The sequence below is a fragment of the Cryptomeria japonica genome, chromosome 5 (genome assembly GCF_030272615.1).
Source record: "Cryptomeria japonica chromosome 5, Sugi_1.0, whole genome shotgun sequence".
Classification (NCBI taxonomy): Eukaryota; Viridiplantae; Streptophyta; class Pinopsida; order Cupressales; family Cupressaceae; genus Cryptomeria; species Cryptomeria japonica.
The window spans coordinates 588876967-588893289 of NC_081409.1; the positions used below are offsets into that span (position 1 = coordinate 588876967).

Below are 16323 nucleotides of genomic sequence, written 5' to 3' on the forward strand. Positions count from 1 at the left end.
AATAGAAATTGAATTACACTTAAATAAAATTAATTTTTAAAAAACTAAAAAATATATTCAAAATATAGCAATCTATTGTGGCACAAAATTGAACATTTTTCTTTTAAGCAACACATCCCTTAGTTGATGCCAATATCTGGTAAGCCTGCAACACGTTATGGGAGGCAGTGGACTGGCGAATTGCCAACATTGCAAAAGTTTAAATTTTGCGTCTAGACTAGGGGCCTGCTTTTTCATGACATAAGCTTATACCAATAAAAGCACAATCTAATCGCACAAAAATCAGTTTTCTGCCAGATTTGTTGTGTGCCCTAACCCATTGTCATGTTGCTAACTCACCTCACGTGCATGGGATTTTGAGGATGAAATCACGGTGAATTTTTTGAAAACTCGTCAGTAAATATATCCATGAGTGACTTGCTAGGCTTGCTAGCATGCGAGTTGTGTGAATTTTTGGTGAATTTTACAACTCTAAATATTACTACTAAATTCTGCATAAGGACATTATCAGGCTTCATATATTAAGCACATTCCCATGCACATCATCAAGAACAAAGATGTTACTGTTTGTAAGTTAATAACAGTTCTGATCTGATCTGATCTGATCTGATTAATGGTGATATCACTGGAGGCTTTTGATTCCTTTCCTTTATATCTTTCAATGTGAGAGAGAGGTCACACCTCTTTATCATGTATTCCCTTTGGCAAGAGGCACATCCTTTCACCATTAGCACCCTTTGAAGGAGTGCAACTCTTCATTATTGCTGCCCTTTGAAAGGGACACAACCTTTCACAATCAGATCTGCACTTCATATTTAAATCAGAACTACACTTTGATTCCTAAATTATCCCCCCTTCAAATGAGTTCTCTTCTCTCTTTTATACCTCATATTTTGGGGAGTCACAACTTATCATTTCATGCATTTTAACCATTCATTAACTTTAATCAAATTTAAATTATATTTAATATTTTTTTTTTATATTTTAATTTATTTTTTATTTTTATTCTTTTGCATTTGTCAAAGTGGGGACATTACAGTCCGCTCCACCCAAGATTGCTTGTCCTCAAGCAATGATCATGGAGTGTTAAAAATGGCTTTCAATACGAAATGGCTTTGGAAACACACATGGAAAAACATACTGGAAGCATATCAGGCGTGAACCAAACACAAGGCATACACATAAAAACACAGAGCATAAACATGGATATATGCAAACACGGAGCATGAACACAAATACATGTATTGTTAGATTCCTTATTATTGACTAAAATGATTCATTGATTTGTGTTTACCCTGCAGGATGGCAGGATCAAAGCGCTGATACCAATTGTAATGTCCCCTACTAGAGCCTGCCAATTTCCCAATAATCAACACCCATTACTTAATATTATCAATGCCTTAAACTAACTTTTTAAACTAGATAATCATATTTATTCATAGTACAATTGATAGTGGCTATATTCAAGCCCCAATTCTTACTTCCATTCTAATTCTCAACCCTAGATGGGGATCTACTTGTCTAAGGCGCGATGACACCACCTTCATAATTGGGCCCAGGTTTCAGGAACATCCACATAGACTACCCTTGGGGCTCACCTAATTTGGGATGGATTTACTCCACCTCTCCCTAACAACACCACAACTCTCCTTATGGGGGAAGGGCGGGGGGAAAATAGAAATGATTAAGTAATTGGGCTATGAGCATACTAATTTCTCATGTATCATGAATATATATGAAATTAAGTATGACGGTCATACATATTGCAGTCTATATTAATATTACTACAAAATTCTACATAGGGACATTTTCAGGCTTCATATATTAAGCATACATATTAAGCACATCCCCATGCATACCATCAAAAACAAAGATGTTACTGTCTGTAACTATTAACAGTTCTGATCTGATCTGATCGATGGTGATATCACTGGAGGCTTTTGATTCCTTTCCTTTATATCTCTCAATGTTAGGGATAGGTCACACCTCTTCATCATGTATGCCCTTTGGCAAGAGACACACCATTTCACCATTTTAACTTTTATTCTTTTGTATTTTAATTTAATTTTAATCTTTATTCTTTTGTATTTTAATTTTATTATTATGAAGGATGCCACTTATACAAAAGAGTTGAAAACAGATTTCACCAGTATTTTGTTTAATGAAATTTGCAAGAGATCAGAAGAAAGCATACAAGTCAAAATAAATAGTGAACAATTTTCAATTGAATTTCAGAAACGTATTAGATGCCATAGACAATCACCAGTGATGTATTGATCAAAACAGAAACAAATGACCACTTACGCCCAATACAAAATAGCTACAAAAGATGGGAAGGAAATGTTAAACATACTGTACCCAGATGCATTCGTTGTCAGACTATGAATGCACACGATGTCCGTTTGAGGCTTGCATTCCCAAGTGCAAGAATCAATATCTTTGGAAGCTATCTTTATCAACCTTTCCTGGTATTGCTCTGGCTTTGTCTGCCATAGGACATTTTTGTAAGAGCAAAATAACTTTCGTTGGTCGAATCCTTATTTCCCAGATCCGATAATCCAATATCCCTTGATCTATGAATGTGCCAAGCTATCATGGCTTCCTGTTGCAGTGACTGGGTACTAATTGTGGTCGCATTGCTATCGTATCCCCAACTCAGGCTTGGCCCTGTCATAAGACAAAGGCAAAGACTGGATGTTGCCTTCCAATCACAGCATGGTGACCTCCTTGTGATTTGCCTTGTGCTAATATAATTCATGGCTTATGTCCAAAACCACGTGTATGCTGTAAATGCTCGTATTCAGTTATGTCTTTTCTTTGTCTATGGTCTTTTGAGATACCTGCCTTCTATTGTGTATTGTGTCCAACATTAGTCTATTGTGGCATGTATTATACAAATCCTGATAACATAAGAAACACACCAATAAATATCGGGTTCATATGAATCATCTCATTGAGTCGGCTTAAATAAACATTCATGACACTATGATTCTGCTCGCCTTTGTTATGGTTCCCAATCTTTTAAATATATCTGCACCAGAAATAACTAAACCCATAGCTTCCTAAGTTATTAAATTATAATATTCAGAATAGTGAAGCCAAATAAAGAGTCAGTCCCACAAACATTACACCAATACATCACTCAGATTAAAATTATCTTTTTTTTGCCAAATCAGATCTAATACATCTATCCTTATATCATAGGTTACCGGTACGGCTAGGTTTTCCCTCAAATCCAGGTACGATTCACCTTGGATTTAGATTCGGACTGGAATCCCTGTGGAATCGAATAGGGTTCTTCCATTTCGTGGTTGAAACGTATCCGCTTTTTGACCCCTAGATCCAGACATATTTGATGTTGATGTGGTTTATTTCGGGTGTTTTTCCGACGAATCATGTCACGCGCGGTTTTTGAAAGTTTTTTTTAATTGACTTTCGCGGTTTTCGAAAGGCTTAAACCCTAAAACAAAAAGCAAGAGAAGACATATTTTCTCAGTTCGTTTGTCTTCCATGCGATGCGACACAAGAAGAAAAACCGCGCAGGAAAAAAAACCCTCTACTGACCCAGCAACAGGCAACGACGCAGCAGGTGACAACCTAGCAGCAGGCGACGACGAGAGCTAAGAGACGACAACTGCACAGGTATGTGGATTTTTATTTTGTTTCAAATTTTTCTATAGTTTTACTATTACTTTTAGATTTATTTTTTTCAGTTTGTTTAATGAAACATAAAGCTTTTAATTAATGATTTATATTTAAATTTATTTAAATAATAAATGTTAGATATTTAAATTTAATTTAATGTGAAATGAAAATTATTCATAATTTTTGATTTAAAATATATATGATAATGATATTTATATTTTTACAAAATTTTAAATTACAAAATACTAAAATAGTTAAAATATTTATAATTTAAAATAATAATAATACAAATTAAAATTAAATATCATATTAATTAGTGTATTTAAGTATTTTAGAAGCTTGTAAATATATTAATACAGTTTTAGGTTACTTTCAAAAATTATTAGCAATTTCACTTTTACAGTTTACTATAAATAAAATTTTAATATTTAACATTTATTATTCATATAAAATTAAATTTATTGTTAAATATTTAAATTTTAATAAATTTTTTTAACTTGTTGTAGATAGCATAATGGCAACGACTGCTAGCTCTGTTCCTCAACGAACTTTCAAAACCGACCCAAATTCACCTTAATGGAAATATGTGAAAATAATAGATCAAGTAAAAGGTGGTGGAACATTTAATTGGATATGCAACTTTTGTAGTGTGAAAAAAACTAGCTCCTACAGCCGTGTCAAAGCCCATTTTTTTGCCATCCCCCAACAAGGAATCAAACCATGTCCAGGGAAGGATGGAAATGGGTTACCACCTCAACAAATAGCAAGATATATTAAAGAGAAAGAGGAAGCAAATGCAAGAGTTGGTAATGCCTCAAACCATCCTTTGTTGAAAGGAAGAGGAAGTGTATCGAAGAGGCCCCCTACTTCTTCATCTCATAATAATTTTCCTGATATTGTGGTACAGAGCCACGCATTCTTGGGCATAATTGATGAAAAAGAATCTATTATTGTGAAGAGAAGCAGGGGACCATTAGAGAGAGCATTTCAAAATGATGCTAGAGATATTGTAGATCAATCCATTGGAAGATGTCTATATGCAAACAATTTGTCATTTAATGTGGTACGATCAATATTGGCAGAATATGTTGAGAAAGGTAAATGAGGCTCCACAAGGGTACACAGGGCCAGGTTATGAGAAGGTGCGTAGCACCTTACTAGCAAAGGAGGTAAGAAGCTTAGAAAATGCATTGGCTCCCATTAGAAATTCATGGAAACAAATAGGGGTGTCCATCATTTCTGATGGATGGAAGGATACCAACATTTGACCACTAATTAATGTAATTGCAGTGTGCCCTAAAGGGGCAATGTTTCTGAACGATGTGGATTGTGAGGGATAGGTGTGAAGGATGCACAATTTATTGCTAACATCCTTATACAATGCATTCAAGATGTGGGACCTCAAAATGTTGTCCAAGTAATAACAAACAATGCAAAGAATTGTAGAGCTGCAGGTATGTTGATTCAGACACGGTTTGAACACATATATTGGACACCTTGTGCTGTCCACTCTCTCAACCTCATGCTACAAAAGATGGGCAAGAAAATACATTGGATCAAACAAATTTATGCTGAGGCTGAAGAGATCCAAATGTTCATCACAAACCACATCATGTCACAGGCCATTTTCAGATCATTTTCATAGTTGGAGTTGCTAAAGGTAATTGAAACACTTCAATTTCTAAAATCTACATTTCACTTAATTTATTTTTTAAATTTGATCATGTCTTCTTTGTATTCTAATTTTTATTTTTAATTTTTGAATAGGTTGCTGAGACTCGATTTGCATCCAACACAATCGTCTTGAGGCGATTTGTGAAGGTGCAGGAGGCACTTGCTAGCATGGTAATTAGTCAAAGTTGGTCCCTATGGAGGCAATCCAATACTGAAAGGGCAACAAATGTAAAACACATGATCCTAGATGACACTTGGTGGGATCGAGTGGAATATCTTTTGAGTTTCACTGAGCCCATCATGAGTATGATCTGTTATACTGACACGAATAACCCATGTTTGGGAGAGGCATATGTTGGCATTGACTCGATGATTGAGGAAATGAGGAAATGAAAGTCATCATCAATGCAAAAGAGCAAGATCATGAAGAAACTTTCTTCAAAGAGGTTCAATCTATTTGTGTTGAGCATTGGAACAAAATGACCACCCCACTACATCTTCTTGCATTTGCATTGACTCCCAAATTTTATAGTGATGAAATGCTTGCTAAGCCATCAAGGGTACCACCATATAGAGATTCAGAAGTTAGTGAAGGGTGTAGGACAGCCCTTACTAAATTCTTCCCCGATTCTGAAATGGAGGATTTAATGTCAAGTGAGTTTGCTGATTTTGTAGCCTCCAATGGTCAAAGTGTTTCCGCTCTCCGTGACAAGTATAAAAAGGATGCTCATGCTTGGTGGTACCTTAATGGCCATACATCACCAAACCTTCAAACTCTTGCAATCAAACTTTTATCGCAAGTGTGTTTCTTAATTTTAATTGCTCTCTAAATTTATATTTTTTACTATTGTCACCCTCTAACTTTGTGTCAATTATTCAATAGGTTGCTAGTTCCTCTTCATCTGAGCGAAATTGGAGCACATACTCCTTTATCCACTCAGTGAAACGCAACCGATTGGCAGCAAGGTGGAAGAGCTAGTTTATGTGCATTCAAACTTGTGCCTTCTTACTTATAAACAAAAAGAGTACACGGATGGGAGCACAAAGCTTTGGGATGTAGATCCAAAGCAAACTGATTTGGATTTTTCAGCTGCCACACAATCTTTACTTTCTGGGGAGTCCAATAGCCAATTTGCTGCTAGAGCAAGTGGCATTGAGGCTGCATGTGGTTCCACTACTCTAGCTACATCATCTAATGTCAATGATGATGTTGATCTTGATCTTCCTAGTGACCCATATGATGCTGATTATTAATTGTGTTATTTTATTGCTGAACCAATGAACAATGAATTCGATATATCTATCATAACTGATTCAAATTTTGACAAATGGAAATTAGATTAGACTTACGGTTAATTTGTTATATTTATATCATATATGATAGTTCCAAGTTTTGTTTAGCATATGGATGATATTTGGGATTCTAAATTTAATTTTTGTTTCTACTTTTTAGGCTGCATATATGTATATATTTATGATTTTTACATTTTTTTTGTACGGACGTACCCAAACCCCCCCCGGCATATTGTACCCACGTACCCGTACCGGCAACTTAGCTTATATCTGAAACAGGCTTTCAAACCTAACAAATTTATCTCTAAAGGAGACTTCACAAATTTGGCACTAATGTAGACTCTGTTATGAATCCACTCCCAAGAGGAGTCGAGGAGTTAGGTTTTCTTTCAACCCTTTTGTCAACTTTTGAAAGTTTTCGTCTCCAGAAATCAGAAATCGATTATCAACTCCAAGCATGCCTTCCTTCCTTCATTGAGCCTCCTTATAAAGAACTCTAAGAATCATCTAGAACATTAGGCCAACTAGGTTGACTTTTATGATTTTTATCATATTTTAATGATTAATCAAATTAATTAATATTAAGTCATGATTTGAATATATGTTTTATTTTTTTGAAAACTTAATAAAAATCAATTTAATGAACTGTCACTTAAAAATTGGGGACATTACATATTATAATTTATTATTAAATCATATTTCAAGCTGGAGACATTACACATGACTTGATATCATTCATAGTTGGTAGACTTGGACTCATAGACTACTTGGCAAGCCCAAAATTTTCAACTGGACAAAAACTTAACTTAAAAAATACTAAAATTTCTCTAAATTTTTCAAACGTTAATCACAAAATGTTTCAAATGGGTCTAAAAAACCATGAGGAAGTGTTTCTATTGAATTTGATTTTTCAATACAAATGGATTACAAAGTCCAATCATCATGGAAAGCTAGATAGTCGATACAATAGCTAACCATGAACTGATAACTATTATGAATTTATGATGATTGTCTTTGAAAATCATCACCTTAAATTCATATCTAGAAAGGTAAAAAATATATTTAAATTCAAAGTTGAGTTGGTATGTAAAGCTAGTTTTGTTTATCTAGCATTGTTTAAATAGTTCATACGTTTGGCAATTTTTGGCCATTCAACATGTTAGGCAATTTTATACAATTTGTCATTTTTTTATACAAACTTAAATGTTTAGAAAAATAGAAAAAACAAAGCTCCTGCATTGTGATTTCCCATCTTGGATTGGCCAAGTTTTGGTGAGTACTCGCCAAAAAATTCAGCAGGTTTTCACTAGAAAATCACCCTTGAAGATTCATGAGTTAAATATGCAAATATTCACATGGCAAAAAAACCCACGAGTACTTTTGCAACTCGCTGAGTACTCGAAGTTCATGAACTATGCTATCAATAACTCAAGAGAGCCAAAAAGAAGTATTATGGTCATAAATCTTTCAATTTGCAGTGAGAAAATTGACCAATGACAATCTCAATATATTGAAACTATGGATTCTATGATGGGCACGATCACAAAGGGTCTATAAAATGTCATTTCAAAACTGGATGTCCAAAATTTGCCAAAATATTAAGGAAAAAAATTCAAGTTCTGATATCATGAACATTTGTATTGTCACCCAATTGACATAAAACCATTTGATAAGTGAGTGGGCCTTTTGAAGAAGTTCGAGATGTTTAAAGTTGAGAGAGAAGAGACTTACATACCCTACAACACTAGATTCATTTTTGCATGCATTTTTGTATGTTGAAAGGGAAGGTTTTATTTTAATTTTGATACTAATTTTAAGATCACCTTCCTTTAATTTTCATATACACATAGGGAGAAGAGAGTGTTTCTTAGTTCATTAACATACAATGGAATTTTACCTAGGTATTGGCATGGGCTAAACCAAAGTAACTACAAATTAGTAGACATGTCATTTGACATTCATTATTGTCATTCCGTTAGAAGCAAGCAACTAAAGTTTTGGATTCAAGGAACTCTCCATATCCTTTCAAGGATCCACAAAGACACTTTCCTAGCCCTAGAGCATCCTTTATGTCTCGGGGATGAAACATCGCCGTTTTCATCCTCATGAGCTGACATCCAACTAGGGTTCCTCTCTAGAGACATCTCCCTTTTGCCATAAGGACATTCACCCAAAGCTTGATGTCTTGGATGTGTTAGGGACAAAATCCCTTTGCCATCCCTAGGCCTAGGCCTTAACAAGGAGTTGTTTAGGGGGGATGTTCAAGTGTGCCTCAATTGCCCCGAGGATGTCAGGGCATCCTCAACAACAAAATAAATAGACTGCTAAATTAAAAAAAACATAAAAAGGAAACAAAATGTCCTATGCCAAATCTTAGCCTAAAAGCCCTAGCCTGTATTCTTTTGCAATCACCAAAAGAAAATAAGATGACATTGGGGAGCCAACAAAAAATGACGAGGATTGGATCGCACAAATAGGCTGGTTGGGGTCAAGTTATGGGAGCTAGATTAGTCTATCAGTTCAAGCAATAATGAGAATGCCATGACATATGCATTGAAGAATGAGTTAGATTAACCATCGTAGTTTGTGTGGCATTGTTACTTTGTTATTATTTTATTTTATACTTTGTATCTTGAATTTGATGAATAAATGTGTTTTTGTGTGTGTATATATATAATTTTATTTGCTTTCCCCCTATAAAAGATCAAAGAGGGATTTACTGTGAAAGTACACTCTAGAGTCATGTTATTGTGATCGTTTAGGATCCTTTCATTGCTTCAAGATATGTGTACACATAAATTGCATCAGTAATGAGTGTTATTTACCTACTTGGTGATGATGTATTATAAACCCTTTTATCAAAAAAAGAGAAGAGTTATATAATGATGGATTATACATGAGTTGTAGCTACATTATATAATTGAAAGATGCATTTCAAAGGTGCTACCCAAGGATGAAAAAATCGTCAAAAAATCGTTTGACTCGCGAGTCAATTATGCCCCCGATTAAATCGTGCAATAAATTAGTGGTGATTTTTTGGAAAAAAAACGACATGATTTTACCAGAAAAAATCGCGAGTAGATTGTGCATAAATCGGCAGTAATCAACTCAACTTTGTTTTTTAACTGAAGTTTTTAGTTGCATTTACATTATTTTGACTTGTCGCCTACGATTATAACCTAGTTGTTTCCACATAGGACAAAAGGCATGTAGTCGAAAGTAAAAAACGATTGGTGTCTACAACCAGCTCACGGACGTGATGGTCGTAAAAACCGATTGGTCTACTTAGCATTTAAAGATAATATGCATATGTGCCTCCTTGGGTATCACCATCTTTTACGATTGCTTTAAAATTTAAGTGCTACCTATTTTTTAGGTTTGATTTTAACTTTTTACGATTGGTATACGTATGTGCTTCCTTTGGTAGCGCTTTAACTTTCCACAAGGAGCTACATCAATCACAACTGTTTGAATTATCAAACTTCAATGTTTCATTTAATACGCCTTTAAACAATTACCTCCATTATACCAATTCGACTCCCTACAAAGATAAGGTTGTGAAAAGTTTTAAATTTTACCCTTTTTACTGTATGTGTTTTTTTTTAAGAATATTTTATAAAATAATATATTTTCAAATGTTCGATAAATTTACCGATTTATTGCTGATTTTTTCCCCTTTTTTTGCCGAGTCCTGATTTTAAAAAAATTTTAGGCCAAAAGATTTATTGCTGATTAAGAGTTTTTCATCTTTGGTGCTACCGTTCACTTTGAGTTAAAGGAGATTCATTATCATTATAATCTCTTTCAAGTTACTTTCTAGAAAAGGTTGTCTCCATGTCCCAACGATTTACATTTCCTCTTCTATAATATTAATATTTTTGAACCTCAGAGGAAAAGTTGTAAGATTCAATGATTTTACTGTATATGGTAAGATGTGTGATATAGAGAAAACAAGTCAGAGGGAGAAAATTAGTTATTGCATAGATCATCATTTCCATTTAGTCAGATAGCATATCCCCTTTAAAGAAATAAATCTATGATTAGATGTTTATAAATATGCCTCATTTGGTTTTATATACTATGGGTTTCCCAATGAAATCTCCTCCATGGCAGTCTAAAGTTCTCTCAATAATATGCTGGTTATATGGCTCCTTCTCTCGTTTAGGTTTGCCTATAGACAACAAGTCTTGATTGAGTTATCAGATTAGTTAATATGTATTAGGTTCACATGGTTTACTCAAACAAAGGCTTTGCATAAATTGGCACAATATTCTTGGAATGTCCTTTTCGATATTGGAAGTCTCAAGTTATTGTAGTCTATAATTTCATCAATTACCTTGGATTTTGAAATGTCTCAGGTTAATGTTGTACCTTTACTATGACTATTCAGATTGTAAAAACGTGCAAAATTTTGAATCTTTCTTCTACTTTCCTAATAAGCTTGATTAAATTATGATGTTATTATTATGTTTTTTTTTTGCTATTTTATTCAATTAAATTATTTTAAACTATTTATATACTTGTATGTTTGACATAAATGATGCCTCATATCTTTCATTAGCATGTTTTCATCTAAATTTGTATTTCCACTTTCTTGGTTTGTAATTGTTCAAATGTTAAAATATTTTCAATAACTTGATTAAACAAAAGGCAATAGAGAAACGCATTTCAGTCTACTCTCAAGTACCGGCAGAAAATGGAGAACTAATGCAGATTCTACGGTATGGAATATATTTTAATCTTGTATACTTTCTTATTAAGCTGAAATCTTTTGTAATATTGTCTTTTTCGGTTTGGCTTTTAGCATTGTTTCAACATTTAGATTTCTAACTAGATTTTTAACTAGGTGTTTAAATTATACAGATATGAGAAAGGTGAATTTTACAAACCTCATCATGACTATTTCTCAGATGAGGTACAAAGCTGATGCAAATTGCATAAACTTATCTTTTTATAATTTCAATTGTCGATACACATTTGATTAAATCTTTATTTTTAATTTTGATCCAAACAAATCATCTTAGCTAAAGCCATGAATTTGATTGTGCAGTTCAATATAAAACGAGGTCAAAGAATTGCAACAATGCTCATGTATTTGAGTGATGATTTACAAGGAGGAGAAACCAACTTCCCTTTGGTAGGTGTGATATTTGATAATAGTTTTAAGTGAAATTTACATTCACAAGTTAGTCATTTCTAAGGTGCTATTAAGGTAATCATAAATTTAAAGCTTGCTAAGTATTCACGTGTTGTGAGAAATATTTTGGCTTAACTTGATCTTGAACTCATTGAGTTTAGAAATGAGTGTCCATGAGTTTTTGGCAAATTACTTGCCCAAAACTTGTGAGCTAGTGGGAAAAACAAACTCATAATTACATTTTGATAGTCATTTTCACAATTTTTTGTTTTAGCACACTCCTTCAACATGTTGACAAAATTGATAAAAGCTCACAAGTTTGAAGGTTCATGTGCTTTTGAAGGCCTTAATTTGGGCATGGTGGAATAAAGTGCTATTCTTGACCCCAGAAGGGGTATTGTCCTTGACTTTCGTTCAAGATTTGCCCCCAAACCCCTATGATGGGCACTGCCCAACAAAACTTCATTAGGGGCTTTGCTCCTAGACTCTCACGAGGGGTGCTGCCCCATTCCTAGGTACTTGCTCTAGTTTAAAAAAACAAAAAACAAGATTTGTTTTAGGTCCATGTTTTTAATAGATGAGACCTGTAAAAATAATAAAATTGATTTGTGCTTTATAATCATATGACATGCTAATGCGCAATGAATTGGCTTTTGGATATATATATATATATATATATATATATATATTGAGTAAAAAAAATGTTTGTGCAAATTCGGTTTTATGCATATTTTAAAAGATTCTTTTACAAATTTACATGTATTGTAATCAAAGTTGCATGGGCACGGATAAGGATACAAATACGGATACAGTATTGGATACAGATACTGCTATTTTTTAAGACCCCTAATATGGATACAAATGGATACGACATTCATAAAACTCAGATATACATATATTTAACACAATTTTCTAAGTTATTAGAGGAGATTTTCATTACTTCCAAAGCAATATGGACACATAATTGCTGCATAAATAATTATAAGTTGATTTAACAATTTACAATATGCAAAAATAGTAGAGTCTTATTGGAAGATAACCCAACAATATGGGATGCTGAAATAGAAAAACATTTCATTTGTCTTTCTCATTTGGTGTAGGTTTTGTTTATGCCATTTTTTTTTTTAAGATTGCATGAATGAATTTTTTTAAAATTAAATTTAAGAAGATTTTTGCCAAATTTTGAAAAAATTGAATCACATGGTATTTGGCACAATTGGATATCAAGGTTTTTTGGGCATGCATGGGTATAGTATCCGACGTGTATCCGGGCTGTATCGGATACGTATCCATTCTGGATACGGGGATACGCACGCCCAAGGAGGGACATAGGAGTTTCCAGCCACTTTGATTTTAATGTTTCAAAATATTTGCTAAGTTGCCAAGTTCAAGTCAACTTTGGGTCTGCTGAGTTTTTGAACTGGGATGGTAAGATTATTTTAGACATTTATGTAATGGTATATCAATTCAATTACTTGGGACAATTATCCAAAATGTCCTTGTGGATTACTAGGTTTTTGTTTGATAAAGAAATACAACATATTCCTAGCTTCCATCATTGAGGTACTTATACATCATATATCTTGGTCTATAGTTGAGCTCCCTTGAGGCCAATAATGGAATACAGCAATGCATTATATGTGCCTACCAATACTTGCAAAGTTAATAATTTATAAATTAAAAGTGATCAAATAGTCAAATCTATATCAATATATAAATATCATTAGAAACAAATGTTGAATCTTTAATATTAGCGTATCATGACTTCTGCATTAATAACCTTTTTGAAAAAGATACAAAAAGTTTAGAATGAAAGACATTTGTGGAAGCCATGTTGGTTGAACTTTGCAGAAGCTTTTGTCTAAGGTTTCAAGTAAGCTATCTCACTCATCAATCGGGAATTCAGTAGTTGAGAGGAATTATGGATTGACTTTTAGGTATAAGTATTGTTTATGGGATTAATTGGTGACAGTACATTTAGTCAGCTAAAATTAGTCATAAATATTTTGAGGAGAGGAAAGTATAAAGTGAAATTATGTTCTAGATATAGCAATTGTTTATAAAGATTAATAAATATAGGAAAGTATATTTTGTTAATTTTTAAAGAATAAAGTAGGTAAGCAAGATTCATACTGAAGTAGTTAGATATTAAAACTATCAGGTCTTAATTTAGTGAAAAATATACAATTATATGTGTTGGGTCCCAAAACTGTTGCTCCACTTCTTAGAACCAAACTACACTCACAAGGTCAGGGTTGTCAACAAGTGGGTGAAAAGGTTCATCAATAGAACAACGTAGGGTTAAGGTCAATTCTATGAGAGTGGCTTTTGTCTCCTACACTTTGAGCATAGCTTAGACTTGGGAGGGTATTCCTAGAGGTTAGAGTATAGAATAAACAAATGAAACTGGTATTTAAACCCAAACTGTTGATCAACCCCAAAGTTTTCACTAGGTTGAGAGCAACTAACTACCTTGCTAACTCAGAATGGCCGATGTAACACCTCAATAGTGAGCACAAGGTGGGAGTGAGTTACATGACATAAAAATTGATATGTACTATTCCCTGTATACAATGATATTACGAACCACACAAACTGAAATTGAAATAGAAAAGTGTTTAATGGTTTTGTTTTGAAATGTGTGACTGGAACAAATATGAGGAGAGCGGTTCCTATTCCAGCACAAAAGAGTCGTGACTTATAACTGAAAAGGAAAAATAGGAAGACAAAATGAAGAGCAACAATTGATCTGTGCATTAAGATGCATCAACATATACTATTTCTACCTTCATCTATTGAGTTACTCATCAATGAACCATTCAAACTAATAGGCAAGCATGAAAAGAGCTGTTATAATACATATAACGGGTTTAGAATCTTGTCATATTCCTCTAATAGTGTTTACATTCCCAATAGTGTAAGATCCCCTATGGAATTTTTGCCCAATTTTTTCACATTTTCCACTGACTCATTTAATCAGTCAGTTTGCTTGTAGGTTTGATTGCATAGTTCAGATTTGCAGATGCAATGATGTTGTTTATTGCACAAGGATGGTTGATTCAACATATAGATTGTTTTCATGAGAACAGTTTAATTGTTATCATAATAATTCTTGAAATATCAATTTACGAACAGCAGATACATTGCACAAATAGGACATTAAATAACTCAGAGTTATAGCAATTTACAATCAGCAACATCTAACCTCTTATTTGCTGAACATTGATCTCTTCAAATTTATGCACAGATTTGAGTCTAATAGTTTGAATCACAGAAGCAATAGTCTGCAAATTATCGCGATTATACCCAATTAATCCTGAATCCTGGAGCTAGCCAATTTATTACCTGATAAAATTCTGATTAATGAAAAAATCATTGACCCAATTTTCAATGATTTTTTTGCATTTAACTCACATTAAAATCATGTTAAAACCCCCAAAAATCGCAAAAAAAGTGAAAAAAATCATTGTAAAAACTTGCAAAACCCTAGAAAAATGTTTGAAATTACTGAGTTGCTTAGAAATAGGGTTGATTTGAGACGAAATCAGAGTCAATGTGAAATCAACGTTGAAAAAAGTTTGTTATTTTGTCCATTTCCAGGGGCTTCATCATTCCCCATACTTCACTTGTTCAAATCAACTAGCTCAATGACCCAACAAAGTAGAAAGCCTGCGAGCTCAATGGCCTAGCAGGGTTTTGAACCTTGGTGGCTGTCTCACCAATGGAGTGTTTCTACCACAACAATAAATATCGGAAGACATATTTAATATAAATAGATATAGATATATGATTTATAATTTATGATTGATATAGTTAATTTTTGCTCAAAGAAAGACATACAATTCATTATGTGAGCAATATATCTAAAGTGCTCCACGAAATAAATCTGAATGACAAAAAACAAGCTTACATAGTTGTAATAAAAGAGCCTCCAACACACAATGATTAAAAATTTGTCTCTACCTAAAATAATAGTTGCAAGCTAGGTATTGCCAAAACCAGTGGCTTGCTAATCTTTTACTTAAGCTAAACAAATGCCTTTTTGTTGAATTTTACCCCATATAAAAGACTTACCAATTGCCATCAGGAAATATAAAGCATTGCGATTGTGGAATATGATTTGATAAGCTTTCTCAAATATTGAACTACCCCTAGAAAACTCCTTGCCTCAATCTCAATGAAAATCTTGGATCACTTCAAAATGGCTTCCACTTTTACTAAATTCCTAACAATAGCTGGATCTCTGTCTGATAAATTTTGATATGAGCTACTTCATAGACTTAGCTAATCTTTGATCTCAGACTTATACCACTAATTGGTGTATTTGGTGATTGCCCTTTTAAATAGTTAAATGAATATTTGCCTATGTAATCAACAATATGAATATAAACAACAAAAATCTATTTTCTACAATTCATGTGTTAAACTCTATTTTATTCACTCTCTATATCTCTATGCTATGGAAATGTTCTTAAGTTTTAAAAAAAGTAGTTTGTGTTTATTTTTCTACAAATTTTTACAATTTTTTAAAATCCAATTTTTACCCATTTTTCAAAAAATCTTTTTTTTTGGTT

General features: G+C 33.3%; 1 protein-coding gene across 3 annotated transcripts in view; it reads left to right on the plus strand.

Annotated features, from left to right (window-relative positions):
- LOC131029530 (prolyl 4-hydroxylase 1) overlaps positions 1 to 16323 on the plus strand; it is a 213778-nt gene that overhangs the window by 159417 nt on the left and 38038 nt on the right. For all 3 annotated transcript variants that reach the window (XR_009102788.2, XM_057960037.2, XM_057960036.2), the window contains 3 exons: positions 11263 to 11333; positions 11476 to 11527; positions 11663 to 11749. Coding sequence is in view for 2 of the 3 variants with exons in the window: in XM_057960037.2 (XP_057816020.1) it covers positions 11263 to 11333; positions 11476 to 11527; positions 11663 to 11749 (210 nt within the window). In the remaining variant the exon portion in view is untranslated. The remainder of the gene's footprint in view (positions 1 to 11262; positions 11334 to 11475; positions 11528 to 11662; positions 11750 to 16323) is intronic.